General features: G+C 41.7%; 3 protein-coding genes across 5 annotated transcripts; 2 read left to right on the forward strand and 1 right to left on the reverse strand.

Moving 5' to 3' along the window:
- Positions 1 to 31: 31 nt before the first annotated feature.
- On the reverse strand, positions 32 to 5,711 carry LOC135934188 (amino acid transporter heavy chain SLC3A1-like). 3 transcript variants are annotated; one of them, XM_065475757.1, is made up of 9 exons: positions 5,406 to 5,711; positions 4,497 to 4,592; positions 4,270 to 4,448; positions 3,969 to 4,214; positions 3,039 to 3,313; positions 2,724 to 2,975; positions 1,591 to 1,798; positions 1,294 to 1,526; positions 32 to 530 (listed from the first exon to the last, which is right to left on the reverse strand). In XM_065475757.1, exons 1-9 carry the CDS (start codon positions 5,566 to 5,568, stop codon positions 293 to 295), a joined length of 1,890 nt encoding a protein of 629 aa, XP_065331829.1. In that variant the 5' UTR covers positions 5,569 to 5,711; the 3' UTR covers positions 32 to 292. The 3 variants fall into 3 exon arrangements, with proteins under 3 accessions (XP_065331829.1, XP_065331827.1, XP_065331828.1); XM_065475755.1 differs by having other exon boundaries at positions 1,294 to 1,541; positions 5,406 to 5,710; XM_065475756.1 differs by having other exon boundaries at positions 1,294 to 1,541; positions 4,270 to 4,433; positions 5,406 to 5,709.
- Positions 5,712 to 7,665: 1,954 nt separating this feature from the next.
- LOC135934189 (mitochondrial basic amino acids transporter-like) lies at positions 7,666 to 13,254 on the forward strand. The gene is made up of 7 exons (XM_065475758.1): positions 7,666 to 7,989; positions 8,059 to 8,236; positions 9,488 to 9,531; positions 9,591 to 9,674; positions 10,269 to 10,472; positions 10,701 to 11,002; positions 11,957 to 13,254. Exons 2-7 carry the CDS (start codon positions 8,203 to 8,205, stop codon positions 12,375 to 12,377), a joined length of 1,089 nt encoding a protein of 362 aa, XP_065331830.1. The 5' UTR covers positions 7,666 to 7,989; positions 8,059 to 8,202; the 3' UTR covers positions 12,378 to 13,254.
- Positions 13,255 to 14,439: 1,185 nt separating this feature from the next.
- Positions 14,440 to 16,361, forward strand: Gpb5 (Glycoprotein hormone beta 5). Its single transcript, XM_065475759.1, has 3 exons — positions 14,440 to 15,453; positions 15,594 to 15,832; positions 15,994 to 16,361. The coding sequence occupies exons 2-3, from the start codon at positions 15,602 to 15,604 to the stop codon at positions 16,222 to 16,224; spliced, it is 462 nt and encodes a 153-aa protein (XP_065331831.1). The 5' UTR covers positions 14,440 to 15,453; positions 15,594 to 15,601; the 3' UTR covers positions 16,225 to 16,361.
- Positions 16,362 to 20,787: the final 4,426 nt, after the last annotated feature.

The raw sequence follows: 20,787 nt of genomic DNA on the forward strand, positions 1-20,787 counted from the left end.
TCATTTATAGGGATTCTGAAATAAACATCTATTTTCTCCAGACAAAGGGTGAAGTTTAATAACAAGAGAAGAAAATGGCAGGCAGTATATTGTGAGAAACTTCCATAACCGTAAACTTATCACAACAATTCAGTTTCATACTTATTTTATCAATACTGACCAAGAGGGTAAATGTGTGTTGTGTGTGTTTAAGTATTATTTCCTAACATTCAGCAAAAGTTTCAAAAATATGCAGCTGTTACAGATAAAGCTGTGTGTCAGATTTTGATATCGATCGAAAAATTTGTGCTTGTTACTTGTCGACCTGCAGGACGAGCACCTCGCCCGCCACAAGGGACAGCTGGCGCATAATGATATCCTGGCCCTGCAGCCGTGGGTTTGGATACGCAATCAGCACCTTGCCGCCGTGGTAGTAGCTCGAGAGGTCCGGTGAAATCGCGTTCTGTCCCAGGTTGGCGATCGTGACCACTTTGTGCCGGCGCTGGTACCACCGCTGAACCACGATCACGCCGGTCTCTGCATTTTCGTACCTGAAAGTCAAAAATTGAATATTTTTAGCTCCTAGATAGCAAAAAAGGACTTGGTTGATTGAAAATAAAAATTTGTCTCATAGCCAGATAGCCTAATGTCCAGAACAGGTACATAGTTTTGGAAGGAGTCTGAGGATCTTGATTATTTTTTTACTAAAACTAGGCCCTCTTTGACAGAAATCCCTGACGTGCCCACAATTGCAGGGTTTTCAAGCGCTTAGAAATTTCGAATTTTGGCATTTTTTTATTTTTCTTCAAATTGGTTCATATGGGTCCTTAAACAAAATTTTGGACATCTTTGAACTTGTCAAGTCAAGTGGAACAACTTTCCTGTAGACCTAAAATTGGTAGGTCAGAGCAGGTCACTAACATCGAATTTTTGAAATGGAACTCTAATTTGAGAAGGAATAAACTGATGTTTTTTAATTTTAATTTAGCCATCTTGTAGAGCACAAAAAATAATATTATTTAGATAAGTTAAAATCTGGAATATGATATATATCTAAATTTTAATTTTAAAATAAAAACTAAAAATTGGAGGTTTCCAGGGTTTTTATAACATGTTTAAACGCCCAAATCTCAGCTTCTAATTATCAGATTATCAAAAATCGAACACCGCTAGACTGGTCTCAACCTAGCCAAGATAGCAGAAGTAGTCTAAGGGTGCCAGTCCTTCAACCCCTATATACACCCTATACAAACCGTAAAATTTTACAGTTTTTAGTAGTTTGCACCTCACTGACTAGAAACGTTAATTTCTTACTTGATGACAAAATTTTTGCTGCCTCTGGGCATTCCAATCGTGTGGTTGGTCATGTACATCTGCGGCGAGTACTTCCTCAGCACTGCCATTTTGGCCACCGCGGTCTGCGCCTTTTGCGCGTCCGAGTTCTTGAGCAGGGCCTCTCCGCTCGGCATCCACGGCAGGACGTTGTGGTCGGTGAATTTGTTCTGGTTCGAGTAGGCCCACGGCATCGGCGGCAGCTGCCGCAGGTGCTGCAGTTCCCCATTCTGCAAGTGCTTTTTATATGTATATTTTCGTCCTCGAACTAATACGTACGTCTGTGTCAAGGTCCTGAGGGGCTTTCAGCCCGATTTCGTCCCCGTATAGAATGGAGGGGGTGCCCGGCAGGGACATGAGCAGCAGAAGAGCAGCCACCGTGTTGTTGCTGTCTTTGAGGCGGTCTGCCAGGCGCAGGTTGCCGCTGTGGCCGACGCTCCACAAGATTTTCTGCGACCACAACTCCAATGCCCCAGTAATTGGTGACCTGACGAGACATTTTTTGTCAGTGTCACGTTTTTTTACAGCAGCCTTGGCCTGGCAATTAGACTTGTGATAATGAAATTTTAATTTGTATTGCTGCAATATGAAATAAAAATAATTATTTAAATGTCTCACCGCCAATGTGTTCAAATTTTTCGACTTATGAAAATAAGATTACATAACAAGCAACTTTTTTGTTAAAAAATATTAAATGAGAAAAACTGCAAGATAGAAAAGCACTTATTGAGAATGGAGTAACTCGTTTTGAGTTGGTGCAATTCAAAAGTTAAGGTGTGCGTTGAACTCCTCTTGTCAAGCCCGATCGAATGAACACCAAATTTGAGGTCATCGGTCAAGGTAAAAGGTCATCAAGGTATATTTTCGAAAATAATTAGGTGTTTTTGTGATTTTTAAAGCCAGCACCATGACTTAAAAATCCGAAACGCCACTCAAAAGTAGTCTCAGGGTTCGTGTAAATTTTTGTGAAAATTTCAAGGTGGTATTTAGCTTGGTTTCCGAAAAATTCAATTTTTAATTTCGAAAACACAATTTTCAATTTTTGCAAATGTTTTGAGCGCCAAATCTCGGGTTCTAAGGGTCAGAAATGCAAAAACTGCACACCGTTCAACTTGGCTTGACTTCCCCTGGTGATCTGAATGGTTTTTTGGGTGCTCACCCCAACCGCTCAAACTCAATTGGCTCTAAATTCATCCCCCGAGGCGAAAAATAAATATTTTAAATTTAAAAAAATTTAAACTGTAAATTTGACACTCCTGTTTGGAACACAGGTAGATTTAAATGGGTTTAGCCAAAAATAATATAAAAAAATCTGTAGTAACTTTAATATCTTTTCCTCAAAATAAATTTAAAAAAGCCAATTCGTGAATAAAAACGGCTGTTAAATTGTTTTAATATGATGGAAAATTTACCTCAAAGGGCCTCCGTGAGTGAGATCAAGAGATATGTGCACCAGGTCCACGAGATTTTCAATGCCAAGTATCGGTGGTGCTATAAAAACGTGTCGCTTGGAAACAGCTTGGCGCCAGCTTTGCAGCCGGCTTTTCAAATGAGGCTGGACAGTCTCGTTGTCCAGGCCGACGAAATAGAATCCGTCCACGTCGTAGGAGCGCCAGAATTCCAGCGCGTTGATTACTGGGTCAATGTAATCCGGGCCTGCAGTGCTGGGACATTTCAATTTTTACATAAAATATTTAAAAGTTTATTTATAACAATGCCATAATTACCTGTTATACTTGACAATATGGACAGGCAAGTCGAGGATGAGCGAAATGTTGTTTGCGTGCAGTTTCTTGGCCAGCGTCCTGACATCCTCGATGGAGCCTAATTTCTGGTTAACGTCAGTCAAAGATTCGGCATTGTGGTAATCTTCAGGGTAGTTGTGCGAGGTAAAGATTGAGTTCAGTCTCACGGCGCCGATGCCAAGACCCTTTAAGTAGTTGATGCTCTCGGGGCTCACGACGCCACTCAGATCTCCAACGCCGTCTTGGTATTTCGAGTCCTACGTACGGAGAGTTAAATTTTTAAAATGATAAAATTCAATATAAAGTGAATAATACAAATTGTTTTTACAAGGAACTGAAAATTCACAAAAGTATCTCTTTATGCCTAACAACTTTCGCGATAAAAAAATTTCCAATTTTGAGTTTCTAATCAAATTTCGAAAAAAGCGTTTTTTTAATATTCTGTAAATGTAAAAATGTTGCATATTGTAACATTAATCTACCTTGAAATTTTGGTAATACTGGTACTTTTCGTTTTTGAGTTATTTCAGGTCAAACAACTTTACGCGAGATCTCGGCTTCTGCTGGACAGATATTCAAAAACTACACACCATTTAACTCGTCTTGATGCACCCTGACATGCTATTAAGGTTTCAGGGAGGTAACTCCCACCCCTATTCATCCTTCATCCACCAAATAATAATTAATTTTTTCTTCCAGTGGTAATTAAATGTTTGAAATCGTCCTAAAAATGGTTTTGCACACCCTCCATCATTAATCCCTAACTTCGCCCCTTCAAAAATTACCGTGCATCAATACAGCAACTAGAACTCTCGAAAAGCGTGTGATATTATATTTCCTTTAACAATTTTTCACCTTTTAAGCCTTTTATTCATTGTTATAAACTCAAATATAATAAGAAAATTGGCGCACTTTAAAAGACGCGGGAAAAATCTCGTAGACGGTGGCGGAGGTCCACCACTCGTGCGGGGGATCGCAGTCCTTGGGAAGGGTGGCGATCATGGAGATGGCGATGCCGAAAGCTCCGATCAAAACCGCCACGACGCAAAAGGAACTGATTTGTCTGATGAGCGGCCAGTTCCAGGTGGTGAAAAAATAGTCGCCGACGTTTGAGAACTGGTCGAATGAGAGCGGCATGTTCACCGTGCCGCCGTTTTCCTAAAATACAAATCGGTTTAAAATATCGAAATCAATCATATGGCGGGGGTTGAACCTGCAACGGGCCGTCAGGGTCGACGGCCGTGGTCATATAGATGTGCTGGTAGTTGTGGTGTGGGCCCAGCAGCTGCACGCACGCGGTCGGCTCCTGGCCGGAGCTGCCGGAGCTGGTGCTCCCCTCGCTCTGCATGCTCTGCCTGGCCGCACTAAACTTGACCCCTGCGCGCATTTCGACTCGAAATTCAATTCGGTTCAAACTTGTACAGTTTTAAATTTATTCACCTTCCAGAGGCGATTGGAAATGGGTGATCTCATCGTTGGCGTCATCAGTCAGGGAAAATGTGGTCTCGTTTTCAGGCGTGTACTGGTCATTCGCAACTTGAAATTAATTAAAAATATTATCATCAGAATAAAGTGATTTTAATATTATTTGTTAACATTAATTAGCCCTATTTGATTGAAAATGCCGTTGGGAAACTCCGAATTACCTTTTTTTGGAGAGTGGCAGGTCACTTAAGTTATTTTTCAATTGAAAGTACAATTTGAAAATTAGGCCACGTGATTTTGGAGCTTTGACGTTGCATAAAAAATTTAATTACTTCAGTTCATCACGGGATGTGAAGAAAAGTCGAACAGTATGCAAATTTTGTGATTTCGACTGCTAGAACCCGAGATTTTTAGTGTTTTTTGATAAAAAAATACGTTTTTCACTAAATCTCGGCCTCTATGCGTCAGATTTACAAAAAACTGCACACCGTTCGATTCGTCATGATTTCCCCTAAATAGCCAGATCATTTAAAGGTTGCCTACAACTTCAAACCCTTTTAAAATGGTAAAAAGTCATAAAATTGCTCATCCCTACTTCTCACCTGTTAAATTATATTAATTTTTTAATTAATACATAATAATTGGTTTCATAAAGATAAATTATTTATTGATCACGTTAAAAGTGAGTCTAAAATAGAGAGAAAGTACAAATCAGCGGTGAAAAAATCTACATTTTTTTGTAAACAAAATAAGTGAAACTAAAATATATTTATTATTTTTCCCCTTTTAGCAGTAGAAATTAGAAAAACTGTATTCCAAAAAATCTCTTTGACCAGTAAATTAATAAAATATCTGCAATTTGAAGCCTATAAATTCCCAAGTGACAAGAAATTACTGAGATTTAATTGAAAGTTGTTATGATACCAGCGGGAGGCGACGGCGTGAGGAGCGGGCATGTGGACCTGGCCTCCTCATCACCTAAAAAGGTGCTGCTGGAGGGCGATTTGGCCAAGTCCGTGCTCGGCAGGGCCAGGGAGGAAAGCGAGTTGGCCGCCTCGACCCCCGAGGCCAGTTCCGGAACGTTCATCGCGCTTGTCGGCCCACTCTCTACCACGAACGCGTCATTCTCGGCTGACGAAACTCTCAGCTGGGGTTTATTTTGCAGCGTAGGGGTCGATAATTCCGACCCGGCGTAAATTTAGGTCCGCGCCGGCACATGCGCCTCTGGCTCCGTCACACGAGAACTCTGTGTCCGACTCGTGGCGACGCTTCTCATGCTACCAAGCAATCATCACTCTCGAGGCACGAAATTGTATAATGCGTACATGAGACACGATGACCGTATAATGGTTATGTAAAGGATATTACTCAACAATTCATTTTATCTAGATGACTCTCTCCGTTTCCTTTTACTTGTCCTATTAGATCAAAACCCCAGACCAAAAAGGATAGGCCGGATGCGATGATTTTTCGAAAAAATTGTAAACCACAAAATGTTTAATCATCGGAGTTAATATTTTTATGGGAATTCCACATGGCTAGTGATGTAATAATTTGTTATAACGAAAGAGCTGTTTGAATTCATGTTCAATTTTTTAGATCAAATAAACGCCTCGTCCCCGTTCGCGAAATATAATATAGCGCGTGAAACAGACGCATATTCTTTTTAGGTAGCATATGAAACGTGAACTCGCAAAGCCTGCGTCAATCTTTTAACAGAGATTAAAAATCAAAGGTCATTGTGGTAGCATCGATTAATAATTGTTGATTGCGAAGCTGAATTGAGCAACTAAACCGAGTCAAAAGAAAAGTTTATTTTGAGTCAATATTCTAAATAAATAAACACATATAGCACGTGAGAACTGGAGCGAAGGACAAAATTTTTGTCTCTAGACGCAGATCTTCCTTTGATTATCTGAATTATAGCCGGCTGCCGTTTATTTCCGCACCCGTGAAGCCCAGACAGGTTTTGTATGTCATTTGCAACAAGGTCACCAGACACAATCTTACGGACGTCCAGACGACCCAACAGAGACAGCGACCATTCAAATCCATTCAAGCTTTTCCAGGGGCAACAACAAACAGTTCGGAAGTGAAGCTACTTCATTAATAAAAATGCCAGTCGCACACGTGCTGAGGAAAAACGCTCATCCTGCAAAAATACGGCGTCGTGAGATGATTTATTTGTTTTATTTTTTTCCTCTATCAAAAATGAATGATTGTCATTCGATTCAAGCCATCTCTAGTTGATACGATAATTAAAAAAAAACAGTCTTCCGCGAGAGATGTGAAATAAAAGATTGTCTTTTGTTGTTGACAGCATAGGGAAAGAAAGTAAATAATAAAGGGCATGAGGGCAGATGATTATTTTTGGGAGGGGGCGTGACAGAGGGTCGTGTTGATATGCAAATAATTTGTGAACCTCTAGATCATTCCGTTTTTTCGATTTGTTATTTGATTGATTCGAGTAAAAATATTCTAAATTGAGCATTGTTTTTCTCCATCATCACAGCGTAATCGGTTACATCATGCTATGCTCGCATAATAATTGCGGAAAGCGTTTGTGACTCGCAATTAATAGATCGGATGTCGCACAATTGTAATGTAAGAGCAAACAATAACAAACGTTCATTCGATATGACAACTAAATCTGTTAAAAAGGTTAATGTTCGACGTTTTGCTGACCATATTTGTGCTTACACAATATATCAAAGAACGTGGGAAGAAGTAAATATTTATTATTTATTAACCGGAAATGTTCATTGGAATCTTCCTACAAATATTTGTCGAGCAGTTGAGCTATGAATCGAATTCCCAAATATTCATTACGAGCAATCGTGAAATAGAATCGCTGGCTCCCAGATCCTCTTTCTACGCAATCAAAACACTCATAAGTTAGATAACAATTATTTCCTAAAATAAATGGAATTTTCCATTGAGCAACGTCCATCTGTCATGAAGTCAAAAAGGAAAAGTGACACAAAAATTCAATATTAAAATTTTACGAAAGCAGGAACAAAGGAAACCACAAATGTCGTCACTGCATATATGCAATCTCCTTCCGCGCGCGCAAATCGTTTCAAAGCAACCAGTGGCGTGATCGTAAGCTCATTTTTATTGTCCAGAGTTGGGCCGTTCGAATTGTAAAAATGCAAATTCGTTCTAATTGCAAGTTTCTGAGCGACGGACGGTGCGGACTCAAGGTCAAGCAAGAGTCAGTCGACGACAAAAAGGTCAGCAAGCGTTCGCTATCTTCTGCAGAGATAAAAACGGAGCAACCGCGAGACGGAGAGGTGGAAGCAGAAGTGTCCGCCCTTCCACTGACCAGCGAGCGATCGTTCGTCAACATTTATACCCTGATCGGTGGACCTGCCCGAGCGGAGTCGCGTCAAAGTCGTCATTTGGGAAACCAGCTCGAAAGCCACGTCCTAGGCTCCTGGGTGTGTGTGTTTGGCAACTTCGGCCAGACGCAGCTTCGACCAGACAGTCGGCACACACGATAATGAAAGTGAGTGATTTTTACCAAGAGTTTTCACTCGCTTGACTGAGCCGCCGCACCAAATAATTGTGTTGCCAGGTTGGATTTCGGATACGTTGCACCGATATTCGCTCGCCTCTCTGAAGAGACCGACTCACAATCCGTGGTGGTTGTCAACCCCTTCTTTAATATTTAAAGACTCCGTGTTCAATTTTCGAGGGATTTCCCAATTCAGTCCAGACGATGGCTCTCGACTTCTTCGCCGGTTGTGTTGGAGGTAAGAACAATAATAATTGATATTTTCAAAAGTACGTGGAAATGAAATGAAACCCGTTGCGGCGGGAAGTTGATTGAAATGTCGCAGCTTATTTGGCTTGTTCCTAAACGAGTGCGAGAGCAGCTTTTCTGCTTTTCGCACCAACAAATCGACCCAGAGTGCCTTCTAGGCACACGCGGTCAGCTCCATGAGAGCAATATACATATATATACAGATAAATTATATGTGGTTCATTATGGGGCAGAGCGCGAGATAATCGCCTGTTGACGGAGAAATGCGACCTATACGTCTGCGTCAATCAGCTATTTCAGTTTCATCAGCTTTGATCCAGATGCTTGATCTCTGCAATTATTTGATACAACTTGAAATTACATTGAAGCCTTGGCGAAGTAAATTGTATGTCTGCGGTTCGCTGAATCAGCAATTATATTCATAAAAAAGTGTAAAGATTACACTCGCGGAAGGACATCTTGTTCAGAAATTTAAAATTTATACGTCTTTGCTACACATTTAGTCACCAATAATATTTGTCAAATAAACACCATTTCAAAAGTAACAGTTTTCTTCTCATCTTGTATTCACGTGCACGCGTGACTTAATAGCATGAATCATCCATTAAGAGAGTAAATTATTCAGGTGGCGGCCACGATGTCTGGATAAATCCAGCTCAAAATCAGTTTTTTACAAGGAGGAAAGTCGCGGGAATTCCGATCAACATCATTTTGCTCTATCGAAATTTGGCGCATTAAAAATTTATTCGAGCGGCCGCAGGCTTTTGGAGCTAGGAAGAGGGCAAGAGAACGAGTTAGTGGGCTGCGTATAGCTGCAGGGAAAACAGTCCGTGCTTCGATTCCGTCGACGCAATTTTAAAGTCGACGGAGAAACATAGCCAATTATTGCCTTTAATTTCTGCAAACATGAGATGATAATTGCCAACGTATTATTATTTTTTGCCACTTGTGGAAAGCAAGTCTTGCCACGCCTCAAGGACCTCTTTTTTATGGCAAATTCTTCTGCTTCCTTTAATAGTATGGGCAAGACTGGCATCTGCACCCAAAATGGACTTTTTTATTCGCCTTTCGAAAAGCCATGTGAAGCAAGTCTTACCTCTCTATATGGCCTCTGTAATGTATAATTTGCATAATTAGTGCAAATGTATGCCAATTAAGTATAAGACACACATTGTTGCTAAACCGCAGAAACTCTTTTCTACGCATTTATAATAACAAAATCATGGTTTTATGTTTTCAGGCTGCTCCGGGGTGTTGGTTGGACACCCACTGGACACCATCAAAGTACGCAGATTCGATTGAAACATTTTTTTAAAATTCTAAACTCTTTTTAAACTCGATAGGTTCGCTTGCAGACGCAGGATTTTCGGAATCCCGTTTACAGAGGGACGTATCATTGCTTTAGAACTATCGTCGAGAAAGAATCGGTGAGTTGAAACAGAAAAATTTCCATTTTCGGCAGTTGCACCTCAATTTGGAATTCAGTTTGCTAAAACTGTCCCTCGGGCCGGTTTGAAATTGCTGAAAATTACTCTACGGCAAACCGGATTTCGGCTAAACCGTGATGTCCATGCGTTAATTAAGCAGAAAACCAGTTTGCTCGCGAGAGGAATTTAACGTGTGGCGTGACCGAGGCGAGCCTCTCATATAGGCTAATAATTCAGCACTTCTCCAACTCATATTCCATTAAGGCTGCCGCTGCCGCTGCACTCTCTCTCTCCTGCGGGGATGCAATAATGTCGTAATTTATATGCGACTTCACGGCTTTCCAGCCCGCCGTTTTAGCGGAATATTCCAAGTTGAAACTTCTGAGTTACAAATGCACTCATTTGACTGCAACTCGAGTCGAGAAATTATCCGAGTCAATGTTGCGTGTAAATTATTCTCCGCCGGTTTGTGATTCACTGATGTCGTAACAGTTTTTATTGTATTTAGAGGAGTCTCAATATCATCTATTTATAAAATGAGCTCTTTCTTATTGTGAAACCGTGCATCACAAACAACAATGTTTGCCTTATCAGGTGCGAGGCCTTTACAAAGGAATGTCGTCCCCGTTGGCCGGGGTGGCTTGCGTGAACGCCATCATCTTTGGCGTCCAGGGCAACATCCAGCGGCGCCTCTCCAACCCCGACTCGCTGCACTCTCACTTTATCGCCGGAGCGGCTGCTGGCCTTTCGCAAAGTTGGGTCGCCAGTCCACTCGAGCTCGCAAAGACGAGAATGCAGGTAAAATTCAAACGACCCTGCGTTTGGGGAAATTCCCAATTCGAAACGAATATAACGCTTTTTGTTTAAATACGCAGTAGCCTCCGACATTGACGTCAGCGGGGCTCTGCTTCGAGGAAATATTATTACTGTAAAACGTTTAAATTTAATAATAACACGCCACGGGGGGATAAGAGCTTCTATGAATTTGTCTACTCTTTAAGAAGAAAGTTGTTTGAACATGTGCAGATCCAGCAAGGCAACCGACCCATGTACCGCAGCCCGCTGCACTGCCTGCGCGACGTCTACCACCGCGAGGGGTGGCGCGGCGTGTTCCGCGGCCAGCTCATCACCGTGTACCGCGAGGTGCCCGGCTACGGCACCTACTTCGTCTCCTACGAGGCCATTTGCAGGGCGCTGGCCGGCGAGCAGGGCTCGCACACGCTCAGCTCGGCGTCCATCCTCCTCGCCGGCGGCTCCGCGGGATGCATTTCCTGGGTCGCGTCCTACCCCATTGACGTCATCAAGTCACGCCTGCAGGCGGACAACAGGTATAAACCAATTACAACTTTTTAAATCTGCTCTCGCTCTTTCTTCCTTCTCCTCAAATCAAATTATCCACTTTTATATGAACTCGGCCCTTTGGACTTACAATCTTTTATAACTTGTGTGGAAATGTGTACGTTGATGGAGTCACAAAAATGGGTCAAAGGTGGTAGCGGATAAATTGCGCACAGCTCAACAACCAAACGCGAATTTCCTCGTTGCAAGAAAAGGGCAGCAATGAATTCAACAGTGAAAATCAGAGTGTTGAACGATGCGTAATTTTACCGCTACCACGACGTAAAATGTATTTTTTTTTTACTTTGAGTCCAGGTGAATAGTGATAAAATCAAATTTACCCTCGAAACGTGCTTTGGGCACTCCTGAGGTCTGAAAATATCGTCAGAACAGGCATGAAAATGAACCCTGGCATCAGGGTAGCCACTTTAACGACGCCTGACGGGTTCTGGATTGGTTAAAATTGCGAGCTGTACACACCGTTGGAACAGTCAAGTCGAGAGCTTTCAGAATATATGTAATTTTATCCTTGGAAACCATTTAGGACCCATCAGAACGTTTCCTGGGCGCTCATGAACGAAATCAGGGTGTTTCCTGAGTGCCCAGATGGCTTCTAAAGCGTCAAATTACACATATTCGGAAAGCTTTCAAAACTTGGCCGTTGCAACGGTCTGCAGATCTTGCAATTTGAACCGATACAGGCTTCGCTAAAGTGTCCGCACATGCGAATTAGAGGGCTACCCTGATTCCAGGGTTCGATTTCATACCTGTTTTGATGGTATTTTTTGGATCTCATGTTTTAATCTCATCATTTTCGCAATTTCTGAAATATAATTTTTAATAAATAAAAATTTCCAATCGTCCTATTCCATTTTACACATTTTTTTCAGCTCTCCATAAAGTCCAAATTTTGATCCTTTTGGCGTGCGTTGTTGCGTTCGCAGGTACAAAGGCATGATAGACTGCTACAAACAGAGCTACAGGGACGAGGGCGTGCGCTTTTTGTCGCGCGGCCTGAGCTCGACGATGATCCGCTCGTTCCCGACGAACGCGGCCACCTTCGCGGCCGTGGCCTGGGTGATGCGCATGGCCGGCGCGTCGGAGGCGCCGTCCTCGTCGGCCACCTCGGACCTGCTGACCGCCTCCGAGTTCCTCGACGAGATCCGCAGAATCCCGCTCGACGCCATCTCGGCCATTCCGCTCGGCAGCTTCATGTCCAGGCTGGACAGGGACATGCCGTCGGTCAACGGCGAGGAGGGCGAGGAACACTCCAGACTCGGCAGGGTCTCGTCGGCCGGCAGCTCCATTTTGAGCACGCTCGGCAGGTTCTCCATCAGCAGGGAAGTGGACAGCGTCGTCCTTTGAAAGGTCTGCAAATTTTTATGTTCAGCTGCAGTTCGGTCCAGAAGGCAGCATTTTTTTGTAAATAAATTTTGGTTGGACTCTTCCGGTCGAAACTACGGGTTCTTTGCTCAAGCGAATCGCGATCATTAACTTATACTCCGCGACTGTGCGATATATACCGATGAATTACAATAAATATATAGGATAAAAAGACTGTGATAAAGCGGCAAAATGACCTAGAAATCGAGATCTATTAATTGATTTGTTACTTATACGAGTGTTCATAAATAGAATCTAATTTTTCTTTCGTCTGAGTGACCTCGTGTTCGTTACAGAGAGAGTTCTGTTTTTTACCAAGCGTCTGTCTCTGCTCTTAACGGGAAATCATTTTACTACGCATCAGACTTTAAGCTGAAGGTCATGGAATTTGATGTTGAAAAAAAAAACAAAAATATGCTTCTTAAAATGTAGACATCATGATTATATAATTTTAAATATTTCTATGATGTTGTGCCTATATATGACAATCATAAGTATAGGGCTGCACGTTTATTACGATTGATCCTAAAATACAATTATTCTATTATATAGTTACTACATCAAAATATTTTACTCTCAAAAGCTACGTTTTAATCTAATTCTTATCATGTAGTTCATATTCAGTGTGAATGATCTGTAAATTGCATGCTTGCTCGTTGAAAGATTTGCAAAGCGTTTTTCATCTTGTTTTAAAATATGTAGTTCTGTTAGCGCCTAGCATACATTCAAACATGTTTAATTTTAAAATATTCTAATCGACGCTAACGTGCAGCCTTATAATCATAAGTGATGAAATCCATTGTTTGATCAGATTGCTGTTGTAAATTTTGCCAAACAACAATAAATGAAAAAAACCAAACACCACGTTTGTCATTCTTCCTCCTTACGCCACGAATCAAAAAGATGAAGGAAGTTTATCTCGCACTTAACACGTGATAATTAAAAACGCGACTGCGTGTCACGCTGCTATCACATACAACTCTTTAATTCATTAGCTCCCATCGTCGATTTTTTTTTTTTTAACTCGGACAGATAGGAGATGCGGACGTTGCACGGGTTGAGAGGTCGCAGGTCAGCCGGAGGCGACGGAGTCCGTCCAAGGACTCTCTGCCGACCGGCCGGCGGTGCAGCCAACCTATTTGCATAATAATGCTGGGGAATTTCACTTCTTGTGATCTGCGCGTGCTTCGCAAAATGATGAAAATATAGCATGACTTCATTGCGTCTCGGGTTGGGGTTACAACGAGGGTGAGCCCTCTAATGACAAGCAGCCGACTTGTTACAAAATGCGAAAACGTGACTGATTTTTTTTGCCGTCAATATTTTCTCCCAAGAACAATGAGCTGATATGTACCTCGAAAAGAAATCATAACACAGAGCAGATAATCAACTGACGTGTGAGTATTTACTATAAAAAATAACTTTTCAAAGTTCGTTGCTTTGTTAGATGGCATTAACTGCGGATTTATCTGATCTCTATACAAATGTTGATAGCGAAAAAACATTATATTTGATGCGCCCAGTTCCGCGTTTTACTTGAACAATTGTTTTCTTGGTATGGGGGCATTCATACTTAATTTCTCATTGTTATTTTTCACTTTGAAATGAATAAATATATGGTATGGTATGGTATTGATAAAAAAATCACGTGATATGCAATTAGCGTGGATCGATACAAGGCGCCAGTTGAAAATTATTTGAATCGTTGGATGCAATAAGCATTTGATTCTACAATTTTCAATAGTAAAAAAACTACATTTGTTACAGAAAAAAAAATTAAAATTTTCAATTTTTCTCCAAATCTCAGCTTCTAATAGTCTGATTTTCAAAATCCACACACCACTAGACTCATCTCAACCTCTCCTAGATATTGGGAATAAATGAAAGCAGACTTCATCCTCGTTGTTCTATTTCAATTCGTCGTTTTAATTCGTCATTTGGTCTTTGTAGCTAGCCTCAAGTGCTTCATGAATAGGACGTACTGTTTGACGTCGAAACTATAGTCGAGGATTAAAACGACGAATTGGAATAGAACAACGAGGATGAAGTCTGATTTCATTTATTCCCAACATGAACACAACCTCGAGTGGTCGCCTATTTTCAAAACTCTCATTATAGATAGTCAAAGTAGTCTAATGGTGAAAACCCTCCAACCCCTATTTTGCACTCTAAAAAACGCATATTTTTACAATTTTTATTGTATTTTCAACTAACTGCGCAATGGATTTGGATATTTATCCCCCTTGAAATGACTTCAGCTCATTTTCATGGAACGTGAAGAAAGGTCGAATGGTACGCAGGTTTTATATTTTTGACTCTTTCTGGAACCCGAAATTTAATTGACAAACTTTTTTTCTGAACGAAAAGGACGTTTTTCACCAAATCTCAGCTTATATAAGCATCAGAACTACAGAACACTGCACACCGTTCTACTCATCATGACCACCCCTAACTAGATGTAGAAGTTGAAGGGTGTCAACCCCATGTTAACCCCACAAAGAGAATGAGTCAAATTGCGATTAAAAAGGATCACACACAACTGAAGAGATAAAACGAACGCAGTTGTTATTGCCACAGTTATTTCTAATAATCCCTGACTGTGAAAGCGATCCATTCAATTGCATGTTCCATCCGTTCAATATACTAAACGAGCAGCCAGCCTCAGCCATTCACGAACAAACAAGTGTCAGTGAAGCCCTTTATGAATGGGGCGAAAGTGCTCCATCATTGATCACGCGGTGCGATTGCATTTTTTTCCCTCTTGCGAATGCGAACAAACGAAATATTGCAATGCCTACCGCCCGCACCCACCCCCGCCGCCCCCGTCGTCTCGGTGATGCACCCCCACCCCGGGCGACTCGTGAATGAGTCGCGTAGTCATGAATGAAGAGGCGGTAGGGCCGCCCCACGGCCGCCGAGGGTCGGCGGCGCCTTGCGAGGGCACGCGCCCTGCAGCCGCCAGTCTCCGCCCCCCGAGGTTTTTATCAGGCAGCGCCAGGTGGACCAAAGGGCGAGCAACGGCCGGTGTCGCTCTCTTATCTCCGCATCCACTCTGCAGGTGAGTGCTCCCGAAAGCGGCGCTCCACGCGATTTTTCGAATTTAATCCGAGGGAGCGACCGCAAGGGAAATTACGGTCACCCGACTAGATTGCCCGCTGGCGACGCTGATTTTTCTCAATTTTATCCCATTATTGCTAGACAAAAGGATGAGTGCGACCGTGCTGTTTGGCCTGCTGCTGCTGCTGGCGACGCAGGGCAGAGCCCAAATCGAGCTGAACCCCATCCTGGCCGACATGGCGCAGATCGACATGTCGAACACGCTGGGCTGCCACCGCCGTCTCTACAGCTACAAAGTCATCCAGTCCGACCCGGCCGGACGCTCGTGCTGGGACGTGGTCAACGTCATGTCCTGCTGGGGCCGCTGCGACTCCAATGAGGTCAGTTTATTACTATCAAAATTTCATTTAAATTCCGATCAAAAGTTTCGCCCGACCGCCAAGAATCTGGCGTAATTAATAATTCGGCAACAAAAAAGCAGCCTTCTCGAACATTAAAGGGGAGCGAACGGGATGGCAAATTCAACAGGTTTGCGTTTTAGATTTCAGACTGGCGCTTCCCGTACAAACGCTCGTTCCACCCGGTGTGCATGCACGACGACCGCAGGCCGATGTCCGTCGAGCTGAAGAACTGCGACGCGGACACACTGCCGGGCACGGAGCGGTACGTCTACTACGAGGCAGTGTCCTGCCGCTGCTCCGTCTGCAAGTCCAGCGAGGCCAGCTGCGAGGGACTGCGCTACCGGGGCCAGCGCTCCGGCAACAAACACTGACTCATATTGTAATATTAATTTGTGTACAGTTATGGTAGAGCGTTGCAAAGAATAATTTTTTGCGTTGCTTGTGTTTGACCATCTCAATAAATATGAACTAAAGCCAAATATACTTGATTAGAAACATCAGATTTTTTATTATGCGTCGCAAATACCCGTGAAAACTAGAAAAATGATAAGCCCTACCCTGAAAAAGGACACAATCTTGCCTGCTGTGAATAAAAAATTAAATAAAAACCGTCTTGAATCTGATTTGTGAAATTTAATTATTTATTGATTTTCGGAATTTCCAAAGGGTGTTCAGGATCGACATTTTGCGCACATTAGAGCGTTGCCAGAGAACCTGGATGGCTTTCAAAGGGTCGAATTGAATATATTCTGAAAGCTCTTAACTTGGCCGTTCCAACGGTGTGCAATTCTAGCAATTTGAACCAATAAAGAAACCCGTCAGACGTCGTTAAAGTGGCTACACATGTGAATCTATAATTTATATCGACCGCTCAAGGGCTACCCTGACGCCAGGGTTCCATTTTATACATGTTTCGAAGGTCTTTTCTGACCTTTGGTATGATTCCTAGCATGTTACGAGGGTAAAAATTAACCGAGAGTGCAATTTTGTTTCTAGCAATATTCACTTGATCTAAAAAACACCCGTTTTTCAAACTTTGACTCTTCGTGTCTCAAAAGCTATATTAAAATTTCCCCGACGCTCAGAAAGTATTTCATCCAAAGAAAAATATTATATATAATTTGGTTTTTGAGAAGTAAACAATTAAAAAAAAATAAGATTGCTTTAATTTGAAAAATTCCAAAATGTATGTAGTTGAAATTTCAAAGTCCTCCTAGGCATTATTAAAACTATTGAGTTAAATTAATTTTTGTGAACGCCAGTAGGCCCGTTTTCTCAGCTTCCACCCCGATTTTCCGGGAATACGTAATTAAAAAAATAGGATAATGGTGCTAAAACAATAATTCATTTTGAAAATGTTCCAAAAACTGCTTACAAACTTATTGAGAGCTCTGTATTTAAAGTAGAAACATCAAATTTGCTAATTGAAATTGTAAAAGTTGGTGTTTCGGTGTTAATTGATGGATAATTTGATACCGCTCGCGGCGCTATTAATTACCAACGCGTCAATTCTCTCGCTCATCAATCACCGTGACATTATTACGCAGGAAATTGTCAAGAAAAACAGCAGCACTGCTGGAAATGATGCAATACGAAGGCGCCGCGTGTATTCTTTTACGAGCTCGCGTGGGGCGAAAGAACGGGGGCGTAAAAGAGAGAGCCATACCACCCCCTTGCGCCCCTCTTAACGCAAATGCAGAAAATTTAATTACTCTGAGCGCGCCGGCGGATAAGGTAAATTTTAAAGGCAGACACGGCCGCCGCCGCTGCCGCCGCACTGACGGAAGCTTTTAAAATGCAAAAAAGAATACTGGAGATAAGGCACACTCACTCACTCGCGAAACTTTTTCGCAGCAATGCAGCAGAGCTTTGTAATCAATGCCACTCGTAAATTAGCGCCTCAGGCGGAAAAGAATTCGGAAAAAGGTGCTGTTTAATTTAAATATCTGCGAAAGTCTAGAAAATACTTGTCTTGTTGCCATTGCATTGCTTTAAAAGTGGATCGACCCCGTGCGTCAGTTGAAAATTATTTTAATATGACCAGTTGATCGATAAACAACTTGTTCTAATCAAAAGAGGCCTTGCTACAGTAAAAATTCCAATTTTTCAAATTTTCTCTGAAATTTACACCGCTTGACCACATTTTCTTGTCAGATTTCAATTTCTCTGGTCGAGATGTGTCCAACAGCGTACGGAACCTTTAAGGGAATAACTCATTGTTGTGAAATAAAATAAGATTTCAAGTAGGAAGACAGTCTTCAACATTTGAAAAGCATGCTAACTTTGCAGCCACTTTTCTCAAAAATTTGTCACTGCTACTTAGCTCAATTTTGGCTTCAAATGAATCCTAAAAAATGAGTTCATGCATGGGCAATAAGGATTTTCTAGGATTTTGCAGCATCAATCCTCTTTTACCAAATTTCTAGATTTTTTTCGCATGATTTCGATCCCTCTCGTCGCTATCTATCCAATGGTGTGCGAATTTTGAGGAAACATTCCCTAAATTGTGAAATAAATCGAGATTTTACAGTAAGAAATAGCTGCAACCAAACTCTCGAGCCGATTTTCTCACAGACAACAATAGCCTTTTCCTCATTTTAGAAAGTATTCACAAATTTTCTGTAAAGCTTTTCTTTAAAACAAAAAAACCCGCAGCAACACGTGGGGGCCAGCCGGAATTGATCCTTGGGTCTCTTGGTGGCTGCGTCTCACTTGATCGCTCGCAGCAGTTAATTATCAATCGAGCACCCTCTCTCTCTGCGGTCATTTTATATCCCCTTTAACGCTAATGCACCTGTTTTAAGTGCTCCATGAATCTCAATCCGATCAGCCGACCGCCGGTGACCTGTAGCTGACCGCAGAGAACTAGAGAAACGATTAATCATTCAATGCGGAATGCTGGGCGCAGCGCGCACGACCCCGTTGAATCAAACAGTTGCTTTGTTGGTTGGTTTTACCTCGGCTATGTAGTTTTCGTCAAAGCAACTTCTTTCAAGGGGCCACCGCGCGCGTTGCTTCTTTCGCTAACTCGATTAGGCGCGCTGGCAAGTTTGTGGTGCATTTCATTCGCGTCATGCCACGCCGATCCATTATTTGATCTCGGCTGACGCGTCGGCCGGGCGAAGGCTGCCTTGCTGCCTAATTTCGCTGCTTTGCTTTTTATCGCGCTGGCTGCGTGTGTGGATTTCCGCGAACGCGTTTTTCATTCTGAGCAGATTACTCGCCGGCAGCGGCAAGGGAGGCCTGCCCGCGGTAATAAGAGGCGCGTGCGTAAGTAATGGCCTCACCAGTCACCACCTTTTGCAATTTTTCTCCGACGCGAGAAAACTGTTTGCCGTTTCCAGTGTCAAAAGGGCTGATTACGCTGATTGCTATTTTCTTAGCACAACTTGAGAAAGAGTTGATATCAAATTCTCTTTCAGCATTGTTGGGTCATTTTCCAGAGAAAATTGGATGTCTAGCTCTTGTTTCCACGCTCCACATTTGTCTTGGGAAATAAATTCACGCATGCTGGAAAGGTGAAAAGCAGCAGTCCGTTATCAGACGCAAATCAGCCCGCACTCAACCCCCAAACATCGCTTAAGTTCGCGTAAAGAATGGCTACATTTTTGAAATTATGGACAAAATAGCCGTAATAAACAAAAATTATCACCAGATTTGAGTTTCTGATGGCCGGGAACACATGAAACGACGCCGCAAATACCATTTTTTAGCCTGGTTGAATTACCACCCAAAACCAAGCCCCGGGAAGTGTTCAAAACCCCTCAGAAATGTTGAATATAATTAAAACAACCTCGAGTGGTCGCACTTTTCAAATACCCTCAGAAATGTTTGGAATTTTTATGATTTAATCAAATTTGACCAAAATACATGCAAAACTGCATGACACCCTGATTTTCACGAGCAAAAATTTCACGCTTTTAACTTGCTGAACGTAATTATCTCAAAAATAAGGAGCAAAATATGACACAATTTTTAGTTTAGCTAATTCCCCATTTGTTGAAAAGTTCGACCTTAATATTGTGACCTTGACCTGAAAATTCAGTCACCATGAGTATGTTGTTGAGCATCAAACCTAGAATATTTTACACTCCATTTTTTCTATATCAGAACAAAAGATAAATTTGCTTGGAAAATCGTATTTTTCCAAAGTGGCCTTGTGAAATAGGCATTTTTTAGAATTTCGACCCGAAATTTTCAGGTAGCTGACGGGTTCACCAATTTCATTAATATATAAAGACCCTTACCAAGGGTGTTTTTTTTAAATTCATAACTTTCAAATTATGTTAATTATACCCTTGTTTCTAAAGTTCATTTGTCAATATCAATTCATTTCATACTATCGGTGGGGGCTTTCATGAAAAAATAACCTTCTTAAATTAACCCTGAGGCAGAAGAGAATACAAAATTGATCGAGAGTAACGAGTTTTGGTCCTTTTGCCATTTTCATGCTATTTTTGTAAAATGATGTCAAGCCTTAAAGGGACCCAACAGGAAGAAGTCATTCATTATAATTAATTAAAATTGGGATGCAGTTCATAATTGGAGAGCAAATTAGTATTTTGTGTCAATTTTTCTGCCTTAATTATTTTTAACCTGGCAACAACTGTAAAGCTTTGGAATTGTGATTTGATTTAAGCTTGAAACCTCCAAATATTTCAAAAGTACATTGATTAGCTAACGAGTTGCTCCCAATATTTCCCTTCCAGAGACTGATGCAATTAATAATTCATTTTCCTCTGATATTGATCAAATGGTATGAATGAAAAGAAACTTTCAACTCAACTTGGGAAAATAAACGCTAAAAGCGAACGTCGAATCTTCGCGTTTTCATACTTTTCGTGTTTGTTTAAAATATTTAATCAGTATATTAAATGGAAATCCCATTCTTCGAGGTTCAGTATTTTGTAGAGGATGCATTGCAGCGTCTCAAG

This window comes from Cloeon dipterum, chromosome 1 (assembly GCF_949628265.1).
Source record: "Cloeon dipterum chromosome 1, ieCloDipt1.1, whole genome shotgun sequence".
Lineage (NCBI taxonomy): Eukaryota > Metazoa > Arthropoda > Insecta > Ephemeroptera > Baetidae > Cloeon > Cloeon dipterum.